Below are 21,422 nucleotides of genomic sequence, written 5' to 3'. Positions count from 1 at the left end.
ATGTTTAAAATTGAACTTACTGTGTGTGTGTATGTATGTTTGGATACAATTTTCGTTTATTCTATTTATAAGCAGTTTTCAGAATACATTCTTAAGAATAATATTCATATACCATTTAATCATTTTTGAATTAAAAGTTGGAAAATTATTAAAAATGTCATGTTTTTATACTGTACATATTTTTTAAATAATTTTTTGGGTTTTGTATAAATACTTTAATAATTTGCTTTAATCAAAAATTATGATTTAACATTAAAAATGAAATAATGAAAAATTAAGAAATCAATTTAATTTAACTACTTATTAATTTCTTTCCTAATTTAACTAACTAACTATTTAATTGTTTGTATGAATTTATATACAATTTTTCTTTCTTTTTGCGATACTTTTGAACTAATATACAAAAATCTTAATTTTTGATGTTTTAATGAATTAATAAGAATTTTCTTCAAAGATGACTAAAAATACTAATTATTTTAAAACTAATTATGTAATTTTCCATTGAAAGATTTACTTGTATGTATGAATTTTTTGTGTAACAATTTTTTTTTGCATTTGTAACAGTTTTTCTAAAATGAAATATATTTGTTAAACAAATTAGTGAAAAGTTTAAAAATTAGTAACAAAATAAATAAATAGTAAAAACTTAAATTTTAGTTGTCGATTTATATATATATATATATATATTTCAATTTGTGGTTGGTTAGTTTAAAAAATTCGCTTTTGGTTTATTCCGCCTAAAAGAAAAGCTAGATATCCAAAGACATTTGTATAAATAATGAATTAATTAAAAAAAAGTGTAATTATAGTCATGTACACACATACATACATATATTATATTAATATTATCTGTTGTTTTATTCATTTATTTGCAGGGATAATGAATCAATAAACAAAACATGTATGTTTCTATATAACATTTATATATAGACAAAAACCAAGATCATTCCGATGGAGAATTTATTAAGCTATATTCAATATTAAATGATAATATGTATTTAAGTAATGTAATATATGATTTAGAAATGGTAAACCTATGTCGATACAAGTATTTCTCTAGAGCAATTAAATGACAAAGAAATTTTAAACACAGGGTTGTTTGAGGTATGTAATTAATTATTTATATTAATTAAATGGTTGTGGGATTGTACTGGTAAATTGAGTACTGTTTTACTGATAATCTAGTCTTTATAGGAGGCATTATAAGATTCTCTTTCAGGAGCTTGAAGATTCATCAACAGTTTTTAGACATCAGATTTAAGAAGAAATTCCTACCCGATAACAATTATATTTATGAATATATATTAATACGACTAAAAATTTTTGAGATTTTATAGACTTAAATTTCATACAGAATTGGTGTGAATCATCATCAGTGTAATAACCCTATTGATATACTATGGATATACTAAAATTTTGCAAATTTCATATATGTGAGTGATATAGATCATATGATATTGTATTCTGACAAAAATTAAAATATGTAATAAAGAAAATTGTCCTTCGGACTCTATTAATAAAATTATGAATGACGAATGAATTATTACATTTTAATAACAAATCCTTCACTACTGTAAATAAAAAGTATTTTACAAACACTTGTATTGAATTAATGAATTTTATACATATATGAATTAATTGATTAATAAGTAGATTAATAGATTAATAACTAATGAATTACTTGAATTCTATCCAATTTTATTAATAAATTCAAATACAAACGTATAAATTCAGTATTTGACAGTTGAAACCAAAATGGATTGCGCGCACTAACCTTAACTGACGTTTAAATGAATTTTATTAATGAAGTTAATTAATTAAATTTGTTTAGAATTTTATGTATGAAAAAATTAAGTGAAATGTGGATTAATAGATAAAAAAACTAATGAATTACTTGAATTCTATCCAATTTTATTAATAAATTCAAATACAAAACAATAAAATCAGTTTTTGACAGTTGAAACCAAAATGGAGTGCGCGCACTAACCTTAACTGACGTTTAAATGATTTCTGTGTATGATTTAATTAAATTTATCTAGAATTTTATGTATGAAAAAATTAAGTAAAATGTTGATTAATAGATAAAAAACTAATGAATTACTTGAATTCTATCTAATTTTATTAATAAATTCAAATACCAAACTGCAAATTCAGTATTTGACAGTTGAAACTAGTGTGCACTAATCTTAACTGACGTTCAAATGTGTAAATATTAATTCAATAATAAATTTATATAATAGCATTGAATTTTTTACTTACTTTAGTATTTTATACAGTATCTTATTACAATTTATTGCATTACACATTTAATAACAATGCATCCTCTAAATTCTCTGTAATACTAAATTGCCTATAAAATAGTATTTTTTATGTACTAGTATCGAATGAATAAATTTTGCCTATGATTAATTGAATTATTGAATGAATGAACGAATAATTCATTCGATTACGTCTAATTTTATTAATAGATTCCATTATTTCATTTATAAACAGAGTGCGCGCGCACCAACCTTCAATGACGTTTGACGTTTCACTTAACCTATATCTATTTTTGACATTTCATATATTGACGCAGTTTAAAAACAATTTATATTTATACATGACGCTCGAAAAAGGCTTAAATTTGACAAAATATGGAGTCTAAAATCATATCCGATTTGGCTAAACTATTAAGAAAAGACGGCGATAAAATTCTGAATGAAAAATGTCGACTCACACTCTCTGGACCTATATTGAACGACTTAAACGAAGCCTTTTGTCTAATAGCTGAAAGGGATGTTTATAATACTACTTTTCAAGTTATTCCTGCGAATAATATGAAAGCAGAGATATTTTTAGATTTACAGTTTCTACATGACTTTGTGCAAAAAACTTTGTGTTTAAGCATCACCGAAGACTTGAGTAGTAAGAAGAATTATAATGTTGATATTAGTAAGTTTAGGAATTTAAGGTCTTTAGAAGTGCATAAGATACCTATATTAACAGTAAGAGGCTTACAGAGTTTACGTGCACAATTACAAAGTTTAACGTGCATCCGTTGTGTTGATAATATAAAAGACATATTGTCTTCTTGCGGAGCTGATCACAGCACAGGTTTTGTATGGTCAGAGTTAAAAGAAGCCAAGTTCTCTTACAATTGTTTACAAAGCATTGATTCAAGTCTTGAGTATCTACCGTGGCTCCAAGTACTTGATTTAAGCCACAATCGCATAGTCACTGCCGAAGCCCTGAAATGGCTACCTAACCTCAAATACATCAATCTTAGTTACAATAAACTTGAAGAGATTCCTATGTTTCATGTCGAATCTGGAAGGAAGTTGCAGATATTAAAAATAAGCAATAATGATATAGAGACTATAACAGGTGTCAATCGGTTGGAAGCTCTGTGCGAGTTGGATTTAGCTAATAATTATATTATAGATCATTCGAATTTAGTGCCTGTTTCGTATTTGCCCCATTTGAGGTGGCTGACGCTTGCAGGAAATCCTCTATCCTTTCATCCGGAACACAGGAAGCTGACTGCGAAGTATTTGCATAGGAATGCAGGAACTATTAAGGTAGTAAATGACATAGTTTTTTAGATGTTAAGTTACAAAATGCATATTTTTATTTTCAGTTCTGTCTGGATCAAATCAAGTTGTCGAAAGTGGAAAACAACTTGACAGGATCCTACAAAATTGCCCAGCGTCTCCAAAGATCTCCAAGAAAACATTTGAATTCAGTAAGCTCCACACAATCCAACGAGACCAGTGCCAGCGAATCCACAGCATCAGATATTAGGGTAACAAAATAAAAAATAAACTAGTAGTGTATGGCATCGTGCCTTAAGGCAAATTGCTGGAACTTCCCGTACTAATAATTATTTTCTTTTAAAAAGATTAACATTTTTGAAAAAAATTAGATTTTTGAGAAACTATAAAATTTTGACAAAAATCTACCTTTTTTGAAAAAAAGACTTTTTGAAAAAAAATTTTCTTTCTTTCTTTATTTTGTGACTTTCTTTATTTTGAAATTTTTTGGAAATTCTGAACTTTTTTTCAAAGCAATCGTACTGCTTTAACTGCATAGAGACGAAATATCGAAGCGCGTAAGCGCCGCGCCGCCGTCTAACGGATAAACATTGGTACGAAACCGATAGGAATGTAAACAAAATATATACTTATTGTTAAAATCTCTATAAAATATCTGATAATTGGATGTGCATATGTCTAATGATCATTTTTGACCTCGAAATGGCATTTTTTTTTACTTTTTTCATTAGATCTCCGAAATCGCTAGACCTGCCTTCATGAAAATTTGATCAATTCTTTATTTTGTCAATACAAGTAAAATGTTTTTTGAATTATTCAAATCGGACGCTCCGTTCTCTTAAAAACTGAGTTACCGTTTTTGGCATTTTTTGCCACGTAAATTCGGAACGGCTAGATCTGCCTTCGCCAAAAACTAATCAGCACGTCTTCTTGTCAATACGAATCGAGTGTTTTTTGAATTATTCAAATTGCTTCATCCGTATTCCCGAAATCGTCAACGAAAATTTGTATCCGCTCACACATACATACACGCTCACACACACATACATCCATTTTGTCTAAGGTATGTCGAAATGTTCAGAAGGTTTTGAAACGTAAAGATATATAAATTTTTTTTTGCGATTACTATAACTTGCCCTACGGGAAGTTAAAAATTGAAAAAGTGCTCTCGTATAGTCACGGTCTAAACGCAATTGCAAATAATTCTGTGCGACATTTTCGCTTATACTGTGCTTAGCTTGGCGGCATTTTCACATTTTCAATAGTAGTTTTCACAAAATTGGAAAAGTGTTGCAGTACATAAACAGTCTAAACGCACTTGGGTAACGCATTTGTACCAGAGTGGCACTTAGAATGTGCTTAGACTGGGTCATTTTTTGAATTTTTTAAATCCAAAATTACAAAAATATTTTATGGAAAATAAAAAAAGATGTAATATTTGTTTCTTCTCAAAAACAATTGTTTTGTAAATTACAAGCAGAAAGTTTTTTAGATCATTCAAATCGGACGCTTAGTTCACTCAAAAACTGCCGTTTTTTGCACATTTAGCTCTGTATCTTTGAAATGGCGGGACCTGTCTTTGCCAAAAACTAATCAGCACGTCTCCTTATCAATAGGGATCGAATGTTTTTTAAACCGTTTAAATCGGTTGATCGGTGTTCCCGAAATCTTCTACGAAAATTTGTATCCGCACACACACACACACACAAAAATTTAGTTTCTGAGGTATGCCAAAATGTTCAGAAACTTCTGAAACGTAAAGATATATAAAAACTTTCATTTTCGATTTTCGGCCCATTACTATAACTACCCTACGGGAAGTTAAAACTAAATTCCTATTTTTTCAATCTATCACAATTCGTAATTCTCTTCCCAGATATTCGATTCAAGTTTATCTCGTCTCAAGCCTATCAAAACAGTAAAAGTACGAAACGCCATCATAGCAGACCTGGACGACGACAATAATTTAGACAGCGATGGCAATCAGACACGACAGAGTAACAGTTTACATGACAGTACGACTTCTGCAAATGATACATCAGAAGATATGTCTCATCTGGAGACCAAGAGACAGCTGACTGACCTTCGAAGCCAATTTGGAGACGCTTGGCTGCATAGCCAGGGCGGTTCTTTGGTTCAGCATATTTTGGGAATGACACCGATGACTGGAGTCACTGGTGACGGAGGTATGGGGGATGGTAAATGTGGTGCTGAGGATTCGGAGGATGGGGGAAAGGATTGTCAAGGTCAAGGTAAGTAGTAATATATATATATATATATATATATATATATATATATATATATAATATAGAATTTTATGATATGAGTGGAACGAATATTAATTGTTTAATATGAACAAAACAGCACTCAGATTTGTTTAACACAACTTTATTTTATGATTACAGACGTTTTGAGACCATGGTGTGTCTCATCTTCAGTGTAATTTCAAAAACAGTTACTTATATACTACACATTCTTTAATAATTTATTTAAATTTCATTTAATTTTTTGGTAACAAAAAACACCAACTATTCCTTGCAATGCTTGACACAGTACTAAAGAAACATATAACACTTACAGAAATATTCTAAACAAATTTGAAGTACTTTCTAGATGGAGACAGAGAGGGTATCATTATAATGTGAACAAAAGGAGTGCTATCGCATACAAAATCGATAAAAATGAAAAAACAAATTAATTTATTGAAAAGAATAAGATAAATGAAAAAATTTATAAATTATTAATGATGTTTATATAAGTGTCATGTAAAATATTTGTGTCGGTTCTTAGATTTATGCTATTGTTAGTCCGAACTATCATTTTTAAGAGACTTTAAGAGAAAGACTTATTTAAACGGAGCATGGCAGAATCAATGTTAATAGTTCGGACTAACAATAGCATAAATCTAAAAGCCGACACAAATATTTTACATGACACTTATATAAACATCATTAATAATTTATAAATTTTTTCATTTATCTTATTCTTTTCAATAAATTAATTTGTTTTTTCATTTTTATCGATTTTTGTATGCGATAGCACTCCTTTTGTTTACATTATAATGATACCCTCTCTGTCTCCATCTAGATAAGTACTTCAAATTTGTTTAGAATATTTCTGTAAGTGTTATATGTTTCTTTAGTACTGTGTCAAGCATTGCAAGGAATAGTTGGTGTTTTTTGTATATCAAAAATTAAATGAAATTTAAATAAGTTATTAAAGAATGTGTAGTATATAAGTAACTGTTTTTGAAATTACACTGAAGATGAGACACACCATGGTCTCGAAACGTCTGTAATCATAAAATAAAGTTGTGTTAAACAAATCTGAGTGCTGTTTTGTTCATATTAAACAATTAATATATATATATATATATATATATATATTGTATGATTCTGAATTTGATGTTGACATATGTATTAACAAAGTCTAATCATCGGACATAACATCAATAAAAAACATGAATTTTTTTCAAAAATTTATTTTAAATCCATACGTTTCGGCTATAATCCTAGCCTTCATTCAGTGGAAACTAAAAATAAAATTAAAAACAAAAACAATTGAATTGGAGTGAAAAGAAAAAATAAAATAGTAATTAGTACTTACAATTAGTTGACCTTAGTTCAAAATTTTAATAATCCATGGTATCAAGATATGGTAATGCACTACACTATGAATTTATAATACATACAACAACATAACAACAATTCAAAAAAATCCAAAACAGTTTAAAACTATGTTAGCAGAGCATATTTATACTTTAAAACATAATATGGACTTTTCTAACCCGTCTGTACTACAATTCGAACAAAATTTATTCAAACGAAGAATTATAGAGGGATTTTTTTTTAACTATTCACAGCAATAAAACAATAAATAAACGGAATGAACTCAACACGCTGTGCGACACAAACCTCTTTTATTTAGATAGTATTTCCAAATTTCTCACAAAACAATAAAAACGACGCGCAAATTATTCGCAATTCGTTCCACACATGTGTTAGAATTTTGGTAAAAAATATTTTTTAAAATGTCCCTTCTCCATTATATCTTCAACCAGTTTACGAACAACACACTATCCAATTGTGATTTTTTAAATTAGTATTTTGTGAAAATATTGTGTAATTACAAGTTTATAATACATAGTGTAGTGCATTACCATATCTTGATACCATGGATTATTAAAAGTTCCCAATTTAACACTAAGATTAACTAACTGTAAGTACTATTTACTATTTTATTTTTTCTTTTCACTCCAATTCAATTGTTTTTAGTTTTTAATTTTATTTTTAGTTTCCACTGAATGAAGGCTAGGATTATAGCCGAAACGTATGGATTTAAAATAAATGTTTGAAAGAAATTCATGTTTTTTATTGATGTTATGCCCGATTACTAGACTTTGTTAATATATATCTTCTTATATATAAAAATGGAGTTCTCGAACAAATGATCCGCTAAAACTAAACGGCTGAACCGATTTGGCCAGTCTTAGTCTTGAAAAATTCGTGCTAATCAGTAGGTTGTCGGAAAGGTGAAATATTATTTCAAAATCGCGTAGAAACTTTACATTTCTAATTTAAAAATTTTGGACGGTGGCTAATACGTGAAATGTGTGATGTTCAATTACGTTTAATAGGATGTTTTACGTGAATATTGTTTAATTATGATTAAATTGTAGTAAGTAGTTTTGTTTGTAGTTTTATTTATATGCAAAAACGTTATTAAACGGGCCGCAAGTGTTACTAAAAACTCAAAATATCAACTTTTTTGAAATGTTAATATGAAAATGCACTTTTTGGCATATTTTTCTCAAACACGGTGCTCTGAAAGATCTCATTTGTATAATTATATACTCATTGGTATTTATAAAATATTTTCTACGTTATATTATTTTTTATTTATGTAATTTAAATTCAGAACCTAAATTTGGTATCGATCAAATGGACATTTTGTCGAATAACATTTTCCCAGTTATAATTTCCCAGAATTTATCGAAGAATAGATAGTAATATATGAAGGTTCGGAGTTAAGAAGGTCCACCACCGATGTGTCAAAACCAGTAAAATTAAGCATTGTTTAACAACCATATTTGAAAGTAGAGGGAAAAAGATGCATAACCAGCTATAATGATTTGATTCTTATGACTTTGCTATCTGGAGATAAGCGGTATTTTCTTCCGTTGGTAGTTTTTTAGCATTAGTTAAAAATGTAATTATTTTGTAAAATACCTTTAAAATTATAATAAGAATTTAAACCTTCTTGCCACCTGCTCGTTTCAAGTTACCTCGCCTATAGGATAAAAAGGTCTAGATAACAAATTTTTGAAAGACATCAAAAAAGCACATTTTTACAATGATGAAGTAGCTGGCAGTTTTACTGAACGTAGTCAGATAATTGTTCGTTCGAAATGTGTTGTTTTTTGTGATATAATTGGTTTGATTATTATAATATAATTAATATTTGCTCAAAGTCAAAATTGGACCTTTGTGCTTTGCCCTGCTCTACATATATACTCTTTATTAAATTTAATTTAATTCATTCAATGTTACTTGAAACTTTTCAAAAAACATGTCAAAGAAAAAATACTTAATTCATTTACTATCTCTCCTCGCAGAAATTTGAAAACTTTGGATAAGCTCAGTAGTATTATTTACAATTATACACAAAATACAGAATCCAAAAAGAATCTGAAAAACTTGAAACGTAATCAATAAGTCGAAAGACCATTAAATACTTGGATTGGATTACACCATGTTTTCTATATTAAGTGAATGAAACTTCCAGTTTGATTGTATTGACAAAATATAGACAAACTAATGGGGTTTTTTGTTTTTATAATACCTCATTGAATATATATACGTGGTGTGTTCAAAAATTACCCGGAATTACTAATAATTAAATTTCGCGGGTCTGGAGTGTCTGATTGTCAAAAATTTTTTTTTATTGTGTTGGTATACATGCCCCTAAAGTATGATGAAATTTTCAGCTATATTCACTGTTTACTTTGTCTGTGGTAGTCGCTAAGGTTCGACGTGTTTTTCTGAGCTCGGCGATTTTTACAATGGAAGAATTGAAAAGTCAAAGAATTTGTATTAAATTTTGCGTAAAAAATGAAATAAAGTGTTGCAAAGTGCAAAAATTCACCAGATATGGCTCCGTGTGACTTTTTCCTATTCCCAAAGTTGAAGAGACCCATGAAAGGACGGCGGTTTTCCTCGATTGAAGAAAATCGCTGAGAGTGCTCAAGGACATATCAAAAAGTGAATATCAAGGGTGCTTCGAAAATTGGAAAAAACGCTGGCATAAGTGTATTATATCTGGGGGGGACTACTTTGAAGGGGACCACATTAATGTAGACGAATAAATAAATATTTTTTTGAAAAAACGAAAATTCCGGGTACTTTTTGAACAGACCTCGTATATATATATATATATATATATATATATATATATATATAGCATTCAAACAACACATCTTTATACACTTATAGTATTAATATTTTTGATTCTCTAGAAATTGTTTAGAATATACCTTACTTAGCACAACAACGTTTGCCGGGTCAGCTAGTACATATATATATATATATATATATATATATATATCATAGATAAATAAGTATATATATATATATATATATATTTAATATATTTTTTTTAACAGAAACAAAAATGGGAATGCCACTTCTATCGTCTACACCGAAAAATGAAAATCAATCAAAAACGTCCTCGGTTAGTAGTCAACTCGAAATGAATATAATTAAAAAAATACCTACAAACTCTATTAACTTAATATTATTATTTTTCTAAGAATAATACTCTATACACAAGCATAATTGGAACAAGCACTGAAGATTTCACATCAGTCACATCGAAGACAAAAGACAGTGATGAAAATTCGAAGGAAACACCAAAGAGTTCTCATTACAGTTCTGTGATATCCGATGATAATAATGAGACACAGGAAGGCAATGAAAGCGATACAAATTCAGGTAAACTTTTACTACAATTAATAAAAACTTTACTACTCTTTTCATTTTAATCACTCATAAATTAATATAATGATTGCTTATTGCTTAAGGGGAACAACTAGTGTAACCGCCTAAAAAAAGGCGATTTTTAGGAATTTATATTAAAAAACTACTTTATCAATCTTTTCAAAATTTTAGGAATATATTTATACAAGTTTTAAGAATACATAGTAAAATTGTTGAAGAAAAAAACTAAATATTTTTTAAGTTATCGTCGATCTCCGACGGCGCGACAAAAAAAAAGGCCCTTCACTGCTGCAGTGATTCCGGCCTTCTGCGTGGATGAAATTTAAAAAAAAAAATTCGTTAAACTAGATAATATAGTCTGTAAAATGAACTACGATAAAGAAAAAAAATCAAAAATTGACAAAATGACGGCGTTTTTTAAAAAAAAGTCGAATTTTACCCAAAATTTTGGTCGTTTTTGGACTGCCAAAATTCGATTTTTGATCCGATCAAAGAATCGATAGTTCATTTTACGGAGAACTATATATAGAACATGTAAAAAAAAAATTGCTAGTGATCGGATCATTTGTTTTTGAGTAATCGCTGCAGCAAATTCGGAAAATGCTGTTTCGAGAAAAACGCGTTTAAAGATAAAATGATCGTTATACTATATACTAAATATATACTCTTTAAATGGCTGTGACTCAAAAACGATTCAAGATATCGATTTAAACTTTTAGTATGTTATTTTTAAAGGTATTATCTATCGAAATATGGAAAAATTGAAAATTCGATTTTTTGAAAATTTTGCACTAGTTGTGCCCCTTAAGTCGTCTTTTTTCTTAAATTAAAATGCCACTTACACCTAATTTATTTATTTTTTCAGATAATGGAGTTGAAGAACACACCTACTTAGCTCGTACCGAGAACAATCTCGGTGCTCAAATCGAATTGTTTGTAATAATTACGGATAAAATTATTAAAGAATGTTCAGTGCTGACTGGAAAGTAAGATGCAATATTCAAATATACATTTATAATAAATTTATTTAAAATATATATATTTTTTCTAGAACTTTAACAAAATGGTCTCTGTCTACTTTACTTAGTTGTGAACGAACAAACTCTACTAGTTTAACAATTTGTTTTGACACTATTCGAAGGGACAGGAATCAGAGGAAATATGTTTTGGAACAAGGAGATGCCCAGGTAATTATATATATATATATATATATATATATATATATATAAATATATATATATATATATATATATATATATATATATTATATATAGATATATTATATACATAACATATATGCATAAAATGCTAGAGCGAAAGATGTTATATTTTTTATTGTACTAACAAAATGTAGAATGATATTTTACCAACTCGTATTGCTACATTTTAAAACGATTTGCAACTTTTTTAAACGTTCTGCGACATTTTTAGATGTTTTGCAACATTTTTAGACGATTAGCAACATTTTTGGTCAATTTGAAACATTTTCAGACGATTTGCGACATTTTCCGACGATTTGCAATTTTTTCAAAAGAGGCACCACATTTTCACACTTTTGCAGGCGAGTTGCAACATTTTCAGACGTTCTACAACATTTTTAGACATTTTTGGTCAATTTGAAACTTTTTCAGACAAGTTGAATAATTTTTCAGACGTTTGGCAACGTTTTCAGACGAGTTGCAACATTTTGAGACGAGAAACAATATTTTAGGTCATTAGCAATATTTTTAGACGAGTTTCAATATGTTCAGACGTTCTGTAATATTTTCAGACGTTCTGCAACATTTTTAAACGACTTGTAATATTTTGAGACGTTCTGCTGCAACATTTTCAGTCGATTTGCAACTTTTTTCAACCATTTTCAACATTTTCAGACGTTCTGCGACTTTTTTTTAGAGAATTTTCAACAATTTTGAGACAAATCGCAACATTTTCAGACGATTTTGGTCGACTTGATACTTTTGCACCCGAGTTACAACATTTTCAGACCAGCTGTAATTTTTTGAGACGTTTTGCAATATTTTCAGACAAATTGAAACATTTTTAGACTAGTTGCAATATTTTCAGACCTTCTGCAACATTTTCAGATCTTCTGTAACAATTTTAGACGTCATGCAACATTTTCAGAAGAGTTGCATCTTTTTCTGACTATTTACAGCATTTTCAGACGATTTACAACATTTTCAGATAATTTGCAAAATTTCCAGGCGTCCTACAACATTCTACAGACGAGTTGCATGGTTTTTAAACGAGTTGCATCATTTTGAGGCTATCTCTATCATTTTCATACTAGTTACAACAATTTTAGACGTCTTACAACATTTTCCAATTAAATTTTAGACGTTCTACAATATTTTTAGACGATTTGCAACATTTTTAGACAAGTATATAATGAACATAAATCATTAATGGTTGTTTATTTTTTTTAGAAACTGGATTCTCATCTGAGAGAGATTTTATCAGCTCGACCATTGCAAGAAATGAATCAAATAGTTTTAAGATGTATGAAATGCTCGATGCAGTTTACGAGGGAAATCCAGCAGATTGTTGTTTCCAGATTACCAAACGGTAAGCAAAATTATATAAATAATATATATATATATATATATATATATACTTATATATTGCTATCCTTTTATTAACTTCCCGTAGGGTAAGTTATTGTAATGGGCCGAAAATCGGAATTGAAAATTTTTACATTTCTCGACGTTTTGAAGGTTTCTGAACGTTTTGGCATACCTCAGAAAAAATGGATGTGTGTGTGTGTGTGTGTATGTATGTATGGATACAAATTTTCGTCCACGTTTTCGGGCGTACGGATCAACCGATTTGAATGGTTCAAAAAACATTCGATTCTTATTGATAGGGAAAAGAGCTGATTAGTTTTTGGCAAAGGCAGGTCCAGCCGTTTCGGAGATACGGAGCAGAAAATAGAAATCGAATTTTTGAGAGAACGGAGTATCCGATTTGAATGATCTAAAAAACATTCAATTAGTAATGATTGGGAGCAGTGTTTATTAGTTTTTGGCAATGGCAGGCCCAGCCATTTTGAAGATACGGAGCTAAATATGTAAAAAATGGTAGTTTTTGAGAGAAGTAAGCGTCCGATTTAAATGATTCAAAGAACTTTCTGCTTGTCTTAACAAAATAATTGATTTTGGAAAAAAAAATTGGTTCCATTTTTTTTTTTTGTATATCGAAATATTTCAGATTTTATTTTTAATTCTGATATACTTTACAAATAATTTCAACTCTGCAATTCAGTTTATATATTTCTTATAAATATTAGACAATGTTACAATATTTATAATAATCTATTTGAAAACATTCAGTATTCCACGAACATTTCGTTACGGTACGGGAAGTTCCAGCAATTTGCCTTAAGGCACGATGCCATAATTGCTTCAAGACAGAATTCCACTTACAGCTAGTTGATATTGTTTTTATATAACTGAATAAAACAATATTCTGAAACAATTAATATTTAATAATTTATTCTTCTTTCAGATAAATCTGATACCACACCTTGCCCATCTTGCCACAGTAAATTAGTTGTAGAAGTTGAAGACGATTCAGCGATTCACAAACCGTTGAAAACAGAAAAACCACAACAAATTCAAGTTGTACAAGAAAACAACAGTCATGTGCAGTTCGACTTGCAACACTCTCAATCTCAATCTAGCATAGGTAATAAAAGGATGCAAAAATATATTTAGTTATATATTTTAATTATTTGTTATGTTTTTCTTTTAGGATCTGCAAACTCTTTAGAAGATAGCATAACCGATAGTACAGTAAGCGTAGCTGGAAGTGATATTGAAGTTTTAAGTAATCCGAGTCAGAGTAGCATTGAAGTTTTACACAGGTGAAAAACACTATTTTATAAATTAGGACTCCGACTACTATTACCTTTTTTATAAAAACAAAAACTCATTTCAACATCAAACGTTTTAGAAATCTGGTTTATCAAATAAATCGTTCAGACTGCAACACAATTTATATTGATGAGATAAGCCAAAATTTAACTAGTGGGGTGGGTGGCATCGTGCCTTAAGGCAAATTGCTGGAACTTCCCGTACCGTAACGAAATGTTTGAGGAATATTGAATGTTTTCAAATAGATTATTATAACTAGTTGGTTTGGAATTTAGCCTTTAGGCAAGTTACATGAACTTCCCGATATGTGTAAATAATCGACTTAATCAAAAAAAAAAAAAAGTGTAAATAATATACTTCATCAATCCTACTTAAAAAAACGATAATAATTTTAGCAAAGTTTGACGAATTTTTAAAATTAAACTACTTGTCGCAAGGCCGTAATATTACAGTATGTTCTATAAGACCATGATGTATATCGCCAAAAAAAGTTCCATAAAAATCGGCTTAAATTTTTTTTGCAACAGTTAATTACAAGAAAACGGCTCGGCAGATTTTCACCTAAAACTAATCAGTATCATTCCCAACTAATATCTTTCGAACAGTTTTTGATTTTTTAAAATCGATTCGGTAGGATGAGCTTAAATGTGGACGAAAAGTTCAACACTTTTTTTCAAATTGCAAAGAAACGGCTTGGCAGATCGTTACACAAAATTGACAAACGATAGTCTTCACCGAAATACATCAAATAGCTTTTAAATTTCTAAAATCGGCTCAGACGTTTTTGAGAAAACTTCGATCAAAGGTCTAATTTTGACAAATGCCGAAAAAAACGATACCAATTTGTGCAAACTTTGACGAATTTTTAAAGCTGAACCAGTTGTCGTAGGGCCGTAATATTTTAATATGATATACAAGACTATGGTATCTACCGTCAAAAAAATAATCATAAAAAGCGTCGACATTTTTGTTTTAAAAACTTTATTACAAGAAAACGGCCCGGCCGATCTTTACCAAAAACTAATCAGCACGATTCCCAATCAATATCTTTCGAACGGTTTTTGAATTTTCAAAATCCATTCAGAACTGCGGGCTAAAACGTGGACGAAAAACTTTACACTTTTCTGCTATTTACGAAGAAACGGCTTGGCCGATCGTCGCACAAAACTGACAAACAATAGTCCTCATCGAGATACTTCGAATGGCTTTTAAATTTTTGAGATCGGTCCAGCCGTTTTTGAGAAAACGGCGATTTACGGCAAAAAATTTGTTCACACACACACACACATACACACTCACACACACACACATACTTTTTCCAAATTTGGTCTCATTCGATTCAGAATGGCTTGAAACGTCGAGAAAACATAAAATTAGCGAATCGGATTTTTTGATGAAAACATAAACTTTTCCTTCGGGAAGTTAATAAAACGCTTTCAACTACATAAAAATCTCAAACAATTTAAAACTATATTTACAGAACACCTTTAAGAAAGTCCATTATCTTTTTTCTAGGAAAAGATCATCAGAAGAACGCAGACTGATGGCTTATCCGTCTTTAGACACAATCCACGATGTTATACACAACAATGCGACGAAATTGAAAGCCAGAAGTGAGTTTTTCAATTATCATTTATTATTAATTGTAATTAATAATCTGATTTTAAGTTAATTATTAATACTGTTCTATAGATCAAAGCCTAACAACCACTAACACTCTAACGGAAAGTAGTTCTTCTGGATCCATGACGAATAGCGTGTGCACTGCCATTGAAAATGGTATTATTATTAATAATAATTAATAATTAGTAATTAGTAATATATTTATTTGATAATGAAGAGCTTGCATTGATGGAATTACTAAAAAAGATTAGTCGTAAAAATGTGATTGGTTCTTAGAAGTAATAACTGGTGAAACAATCTGGATGCAACTTTTTCAGACAGTTTGCAACATTTTTAGGCATTTTACAATATTTTCAAGCGGCTTGCCATATACTACATTTGCAGACACTTTGCAACATTTTTAGACAACTCACAATATTTTCAGGCAAATCACAACATTTATAGGCAACTCACAACATTATTAGACAACTTACAACATTTTTAGGAAACTTACAACATTTTTAGGCAACTTACAACATTTCTACACCACTCACAATATTTTCAGGCAAATCACAACATTTCCAGGCTACTCACAATATTTCCAGGCAACTCACAACATTTTTAGACAACTTACATTAATTTCAGACAGCTCACAGCATTTCCAAACATCTCAGTTGCCTGAAAATCTTATAAATTGTTTAAAAATTGTCTGAAAATGTTGTAGGTTGTCTGAAAATTTGTGAGTTGCCTGAAAATGTTGTGAGTTGTCTGAAAATTTTGTAAGTTGTCTGAGAATGTTGTAAGTTGCCTGAAAATGTTGTAAGTTGCCTGAAAATGTTACAAGTTGTCTAAAAGAGTTGAAAACGATGTCAGTTGCCTGAAAATTTAATGAATTGTCTTAAAACTTTGTGAGTTGTCTCAATATGTTGTAAGTTGCCTCAAAATGCAGTAACTCGCCTGAAAATCTTGTAAATTGTTTAAAAGTTGCCTGAGAATGTTGTAAGTTGCCTCAAAATATTGTAAGTGGCTTGAAAACATTGTAAGTTGTCTAAAAGTATTTTAAGTTCTCTGAAAAAATTGTAAGTTGTCTGAAAATTTTGTAAATTGTTTAAAAGTGTTGTAAGTTGTCTGAGAATGTTGTGAGTTTCCTGAGAATGTTGTGAGTTTCTTGAGAATGTTGTGACTTATCTCAAAATGTTGTAAGTTGCCTGAGAATATTGTGAGTTGCCTGAAAATGTTGTAAGTTGTCTGAAAATGTTGTAAGTTGCTTCAAAATGTTGTAAGTTGCCTGAGAATATTGTGAGTTGTTTGAAAATATTGTGAGTTGCCTGGAAATCTTGTAAATTGTTTAAAAGTTGCTTGAGAATGTTGTGAGTTGTTTGGAAACTTTGTAAATTGTTTAAAAGTGTTGTTAGTTGCCTGAGCATGTTGTGAGTTGCCTGAAAACGATGTGAGTCGTCTGAAAACTTTATGAGCTGTCTCAATATGTTGTGAGTTGCCTCAAAATTTTGTAAATTGTTTAAAAGTGTTGTGAGTTGCCTGAGCATGTTGTAAGTTGTCTGAAAATGTTGTAGGTTGTCTTAAAATGTAGTAAGTTGCCTCAAAATGTTATGAGTTGCCTGAGAATGTTGTGAGTTTCCTGAGAATATTCTGAGTTGCTTTAAAATGTAGTAAGTTGCCTGAAAATCGTGTAATTTGTTTAAAAGTTGCGTGAGAATGTTGTGAGTTGCCTGAGAATATTGTGAGTTGTCTGAAAATGTTGTGAGTTACCTCAAAATGTTGTAAGTTGTCTGAAAATTTTGTAAATTGTTTAAAAGTGTTGTGAGTTGTCTAAAAATGTTGTAAGTTGTCTGAAAATATTGTAAGTTTTCTTAAAATGTTGTAAGTTGTCTAAAAGTGTTGTAAGTTGCCTGAAAATCTTGTGAGTTGTCTAAAAGTATTGTAAGTTGCCTGAAAAAATTGTAAATTGTCTGAAAATGTTGTATTTGCATTGTCTTTTAAGTTATTTAAAAAAAAACAAAAACATCGTAGATTTTCCATAAATTTTCCTGTTTTTCTGAAATATTCAAAAAGAAAATTAAAAGACTACTTAAAGACCATCACAACATTTTTTTAAAATTACCACATCACATTTAAAATTGAACATTATTATTTGCCATTTACTCGTATATTTAACTAATAAATTCAATGCAAGTTCTTTATTACAAAATTTTTATACTCTTGTTAAGTGAATTACATATTTATATTTATATTTATCTTTCAGACAAATCCAGTGAATCACATACACCCAACAATGGAGTACTTTCTGATTTTAAAAATGGTAAAAGTAACTTGTCGAGTAGCCCTTCTATTATTTCATCTATGCTTGAAGGTAAAAAAAATAAAATAATTCATAAATATTAAGAACTTAGCTACAGCAAAGCATATTTTATTTTCTAGGTTTATTTCAAAGTGCGAATAATTTAATAATGAAAAAAACGAACGATGACTCGAAGACTTCACCATCACAAAACTTAGAATCTCATCCTGACGATTCCAGCGATCAACTCTTTTCCTATTCCTACCAAGATTTCTCAATTGTGGACCATCGATTGACTTTACATCTGTACCAGAATATATTCACGGATGTAAATGAGACCCTTAAGTGGCTTGTTAGGTGTGAAATTGTTTTGCAGAACTTTGACAAATCTAGTTTGACGAAATTGGAGGGTTGTTTTGTGTTAACGAATACTAGATTGCATATTTTGAAGATTGTTGACAAGGAAAGGTAGGTAACTAGATGGATAATTAAACTAGTGGTGTCGTGCCTTAAGGCAAATTGCTAGAACTTCCCGTACCGTAATGAAATATTCGAGAAATTTTAAACGTTTTCAAATATATTATTACAAATACTGTAACTTTCATTATTTTTGCTATCTTGCTATATCTGAGCAAATCAAATGTAAATCATAAATCATAAATCAATTTATCTCCAGAACATTAACAATCGTCATTTCATTTCGAATTCAATTTTGAAAAAAAATAGTTGCCTAATAATTTGCACAAAATTCAAAAAAGTGCTCCCGTATAGTCACAGTCTAAACGCATTTGCAAATAATTCTGTGCGACATTTTCACTTATACTGTGCTTAGCTTGGCGGCATTTTCACATTTTTTAATAGTTTTCACAAAATTGAAAAAGTGCTCCGTACGTAAACAGTCTAAACGCATTTGGGTAAATATTTGTACCAGAGTGGCGTTTAGACTGTGCTTAGCCTGGGTAATTTTTTGAATGTTTAATCCAAAGTTACAAAAATATTTTTTGAAAAAAAAAATTAGAAACAAAATTTTTCTTCCAAAAATAATTATTTTGTTGAAACAAGCAGAAAGTTTTTTTGTATCGTTCGAATCAGACGCTTAGTTCTCTCAAAAACTGCCATTTTTTTAACATTCTGCTCTGTATCTCCGAAACCGCTGGGCCTACCTTTGCCAAAAACTAATCACCACTTTTCCCCGTCATTACGCACTGAATGTTTTTTAGATCATTCAAACCGGATGATCCGTTCTCTCAAAAACTCGATTTCTATTTTCTGCACTTTTTGCTCCGTATCTCCGTAACGGCTAAACCTGCCTTTGCCAAAAACTAATCAGCACATATCCATATTAATAGGAATCGAATGTTTTTTAAACCAGTCAAATCGGTTGATCCGTGCGCCCGAAAACGTGGACGAAAAAATGCGGACATACAAAACACACACACACACATTCATTTAGTTTCTGAGGTATGCCAAAATGTTCAGAAATCTTTAAAACGTCGAGAAATGCAAAAATTTTCTTTTTCGATTTTCGGCTCATTACTATACCTACCCTACGGGAAGTTAATAATAAATTATTCTGTAAAAGATATCTTCTATATATATAAAAATAAGTCGGGTTTTCCTTCCTGACGAAATAACTCCAGAACGCACGAACCGATTTCGACAATTTTGCATTCATTGGAAAGGTCTTGGGCTCGGCAAGGTTTATAGCTAAGAAAATTAGTGGTGCATGGCATCGTGCCATTTAGAAAATTATTGTTTTTCACATGGTCAGTTTTACGTTGCCTGTTCACGAGTTGGAAAACCATTCGCTTTATTTGCGTTAACGTCAGACCAAAAAACAAAAAATGTGGTTTACCAAAGAGCACTTCAATGAAACGGATGATTTGCAGATTCACCTTCATTTACTTAGAGAAGTTCAACTAAAAAACACTTCATTTTGTAATAGAAATAAATTCGTTACTGTTGTGTAATAAAATCACATTTTTCCTTTTCAAATATAAAACAAACAAAAAATTTCTTCATCTTTCTCACGAAACCATCTGGTGGCGAAACGGAGTTCGTCGGGTTTGCTAGTATAGTATAATAATTAGTATCTATTGCAGTATTGTCAAATGTTTTTTTTTATATTTCAGAGGTGACCCAAGCAAATGGCTTCAGAAACACCAATCGTTCCAGATACACAAATTGTGTTCCATAGACCTACTGCCTTACAAGCAAGGAATATCTTTCAATATAGAACAGACAAAACCTAGCCCTAATTTAACTGTTTTGTGTTTATTGAAAGACGTACAAAGGACCAACAATTTATTGGCTTATTTATCAGGTAACTAAAACACCAATCTACCTTGCAACATTTTTAAATAACAATATTATTTTATAGAAAACAAAATATCTTCCACCTGCAACTTAAACTGCACAGTACCGACTAGTCTCAATACAAAGTTACAAAAAGTATTAACCGAGGAAAAAGCTGCAGGGTCGCAGAACTCATCACCGATTTTAACTTCCAACAAAATGCAACAGTTGCAACTGTTTATGATTTTCAAATATTTTGAAACTGACAATAAAATGGAATATTCTAGCGGATGTTTAATTGTTACTTGTGATGATATAATTGTTGCTGAGGATTTGACGTGGCTGTTTGTGGACAATGAGGAAGAATTTGTGGTCAGCAGGAAGCAACCGATGATGAACCTGGTTGAAATTGTAAGTGGAATAATAACTATTGTTATTAGCAATATAATTAATTTCCCGTAGACTAAAATAAAAAACAAATAAACAGGTAGATTGTATACAAATCAAATTCAGGAAGTTCATGCAAGTTGTGCACTTAATTATTATTATTATATAATAATTTTCTTATTTTTAGGATATCAAAGATAAATGTGTATCATTTAATTTTCTTGACGAGCTGAAGAATTCAGCAATGGAAACATGGAAGATTCAATTGGAGACAAAGAACTCAATTGAGATTCTAATTAGTGCTATCAAACAGCCTTGGGAGAAATTATTTTTAGTTCCACTGACTGTGAATATATGAATACTCTAATAATGGATATATATATATATATATATATATATATATATATGATGTAATATAGTGTAAATATTTATGATAAAA

General features: G+C 29.9%; 2 protein-coding genes across 2 annotated transcripts in view; one reads left to right on the top strand and one right to left on the bottom strand.

Moving 5' to 3' along the window:
• LOC113364191 overlaps positions 1–1,201 on the bottom strand; it is a 7,816-nt gene extending 6,615 nt beyond the window's left edge. The window contains exon 1 of the mRNA XM_026606678.1: positions 1,175–1,201. Coding sequence (XP_026462463.1) covers positions 1,175–1,201 — 27 coding nt within the window. The remainder of the gene's footprint in view (positions 1–1,174) is intronic.
• Positions 1,202–2,600: 1,399 nt separating this feature from the next.
• Positions 2,601–21,341, top strand: LOC113364190 (serine/threonine-protein kinase 11-interacting protein-like). The gene is made up of 17 exons (XM_026606677.1): positions 2,601–3,557; positions 3,617–3,781; positions 5,407–5,782; positions 10,192–10,259; positions 10,339–10,519; positions 11,391–11,511; positions 11,577–11,712; positions 12,955–13,093; positions 14,033–14,212; positions 14,279–14,390; positions 15,916–16,013; positions 16,093–16,179; positions 18,266–18,373; positions 18,442–18,769; positions 20,434–20,624; positions 20,682–21,007; positions 21,171–21,341. Exons 1-17 carry the CDS (start codon positions 2,634–2,636, stop codon positions 21,339–21,341), a joined length of 3,711 nt encoding a protein of 1,236 aa, XP_026462462.1. The 5' UTR covers positions 2,601–2,633.
• The last annotated feature ends 81 nt before the right edge of the window (positions 21,342–21,422 follow it).

Source organism: Ctenocephalides felis, unplaced genomic scaffold, assembly GCF_003426905.1.
Source record: "Ctenocephalides felis isolate EL2017-DRISC unplaced genomic scaffold, ASM342690v1 CF-g0.4_SCAFFOLD_00845, whole genome shotgun sequence".
NCBI classification, from domain to species: domain Eukaryota; kingdom Metazoa; phylum Arthropoda; class Insecta; order Siphonaptera; family Pulicidae; genus Ctenocephalides; species Ctenocephalides felis.
Note: the sequence above shows the minus strand (reverse complement) of the source record. Positions and strands in the feature narration are given on the sequence as shown.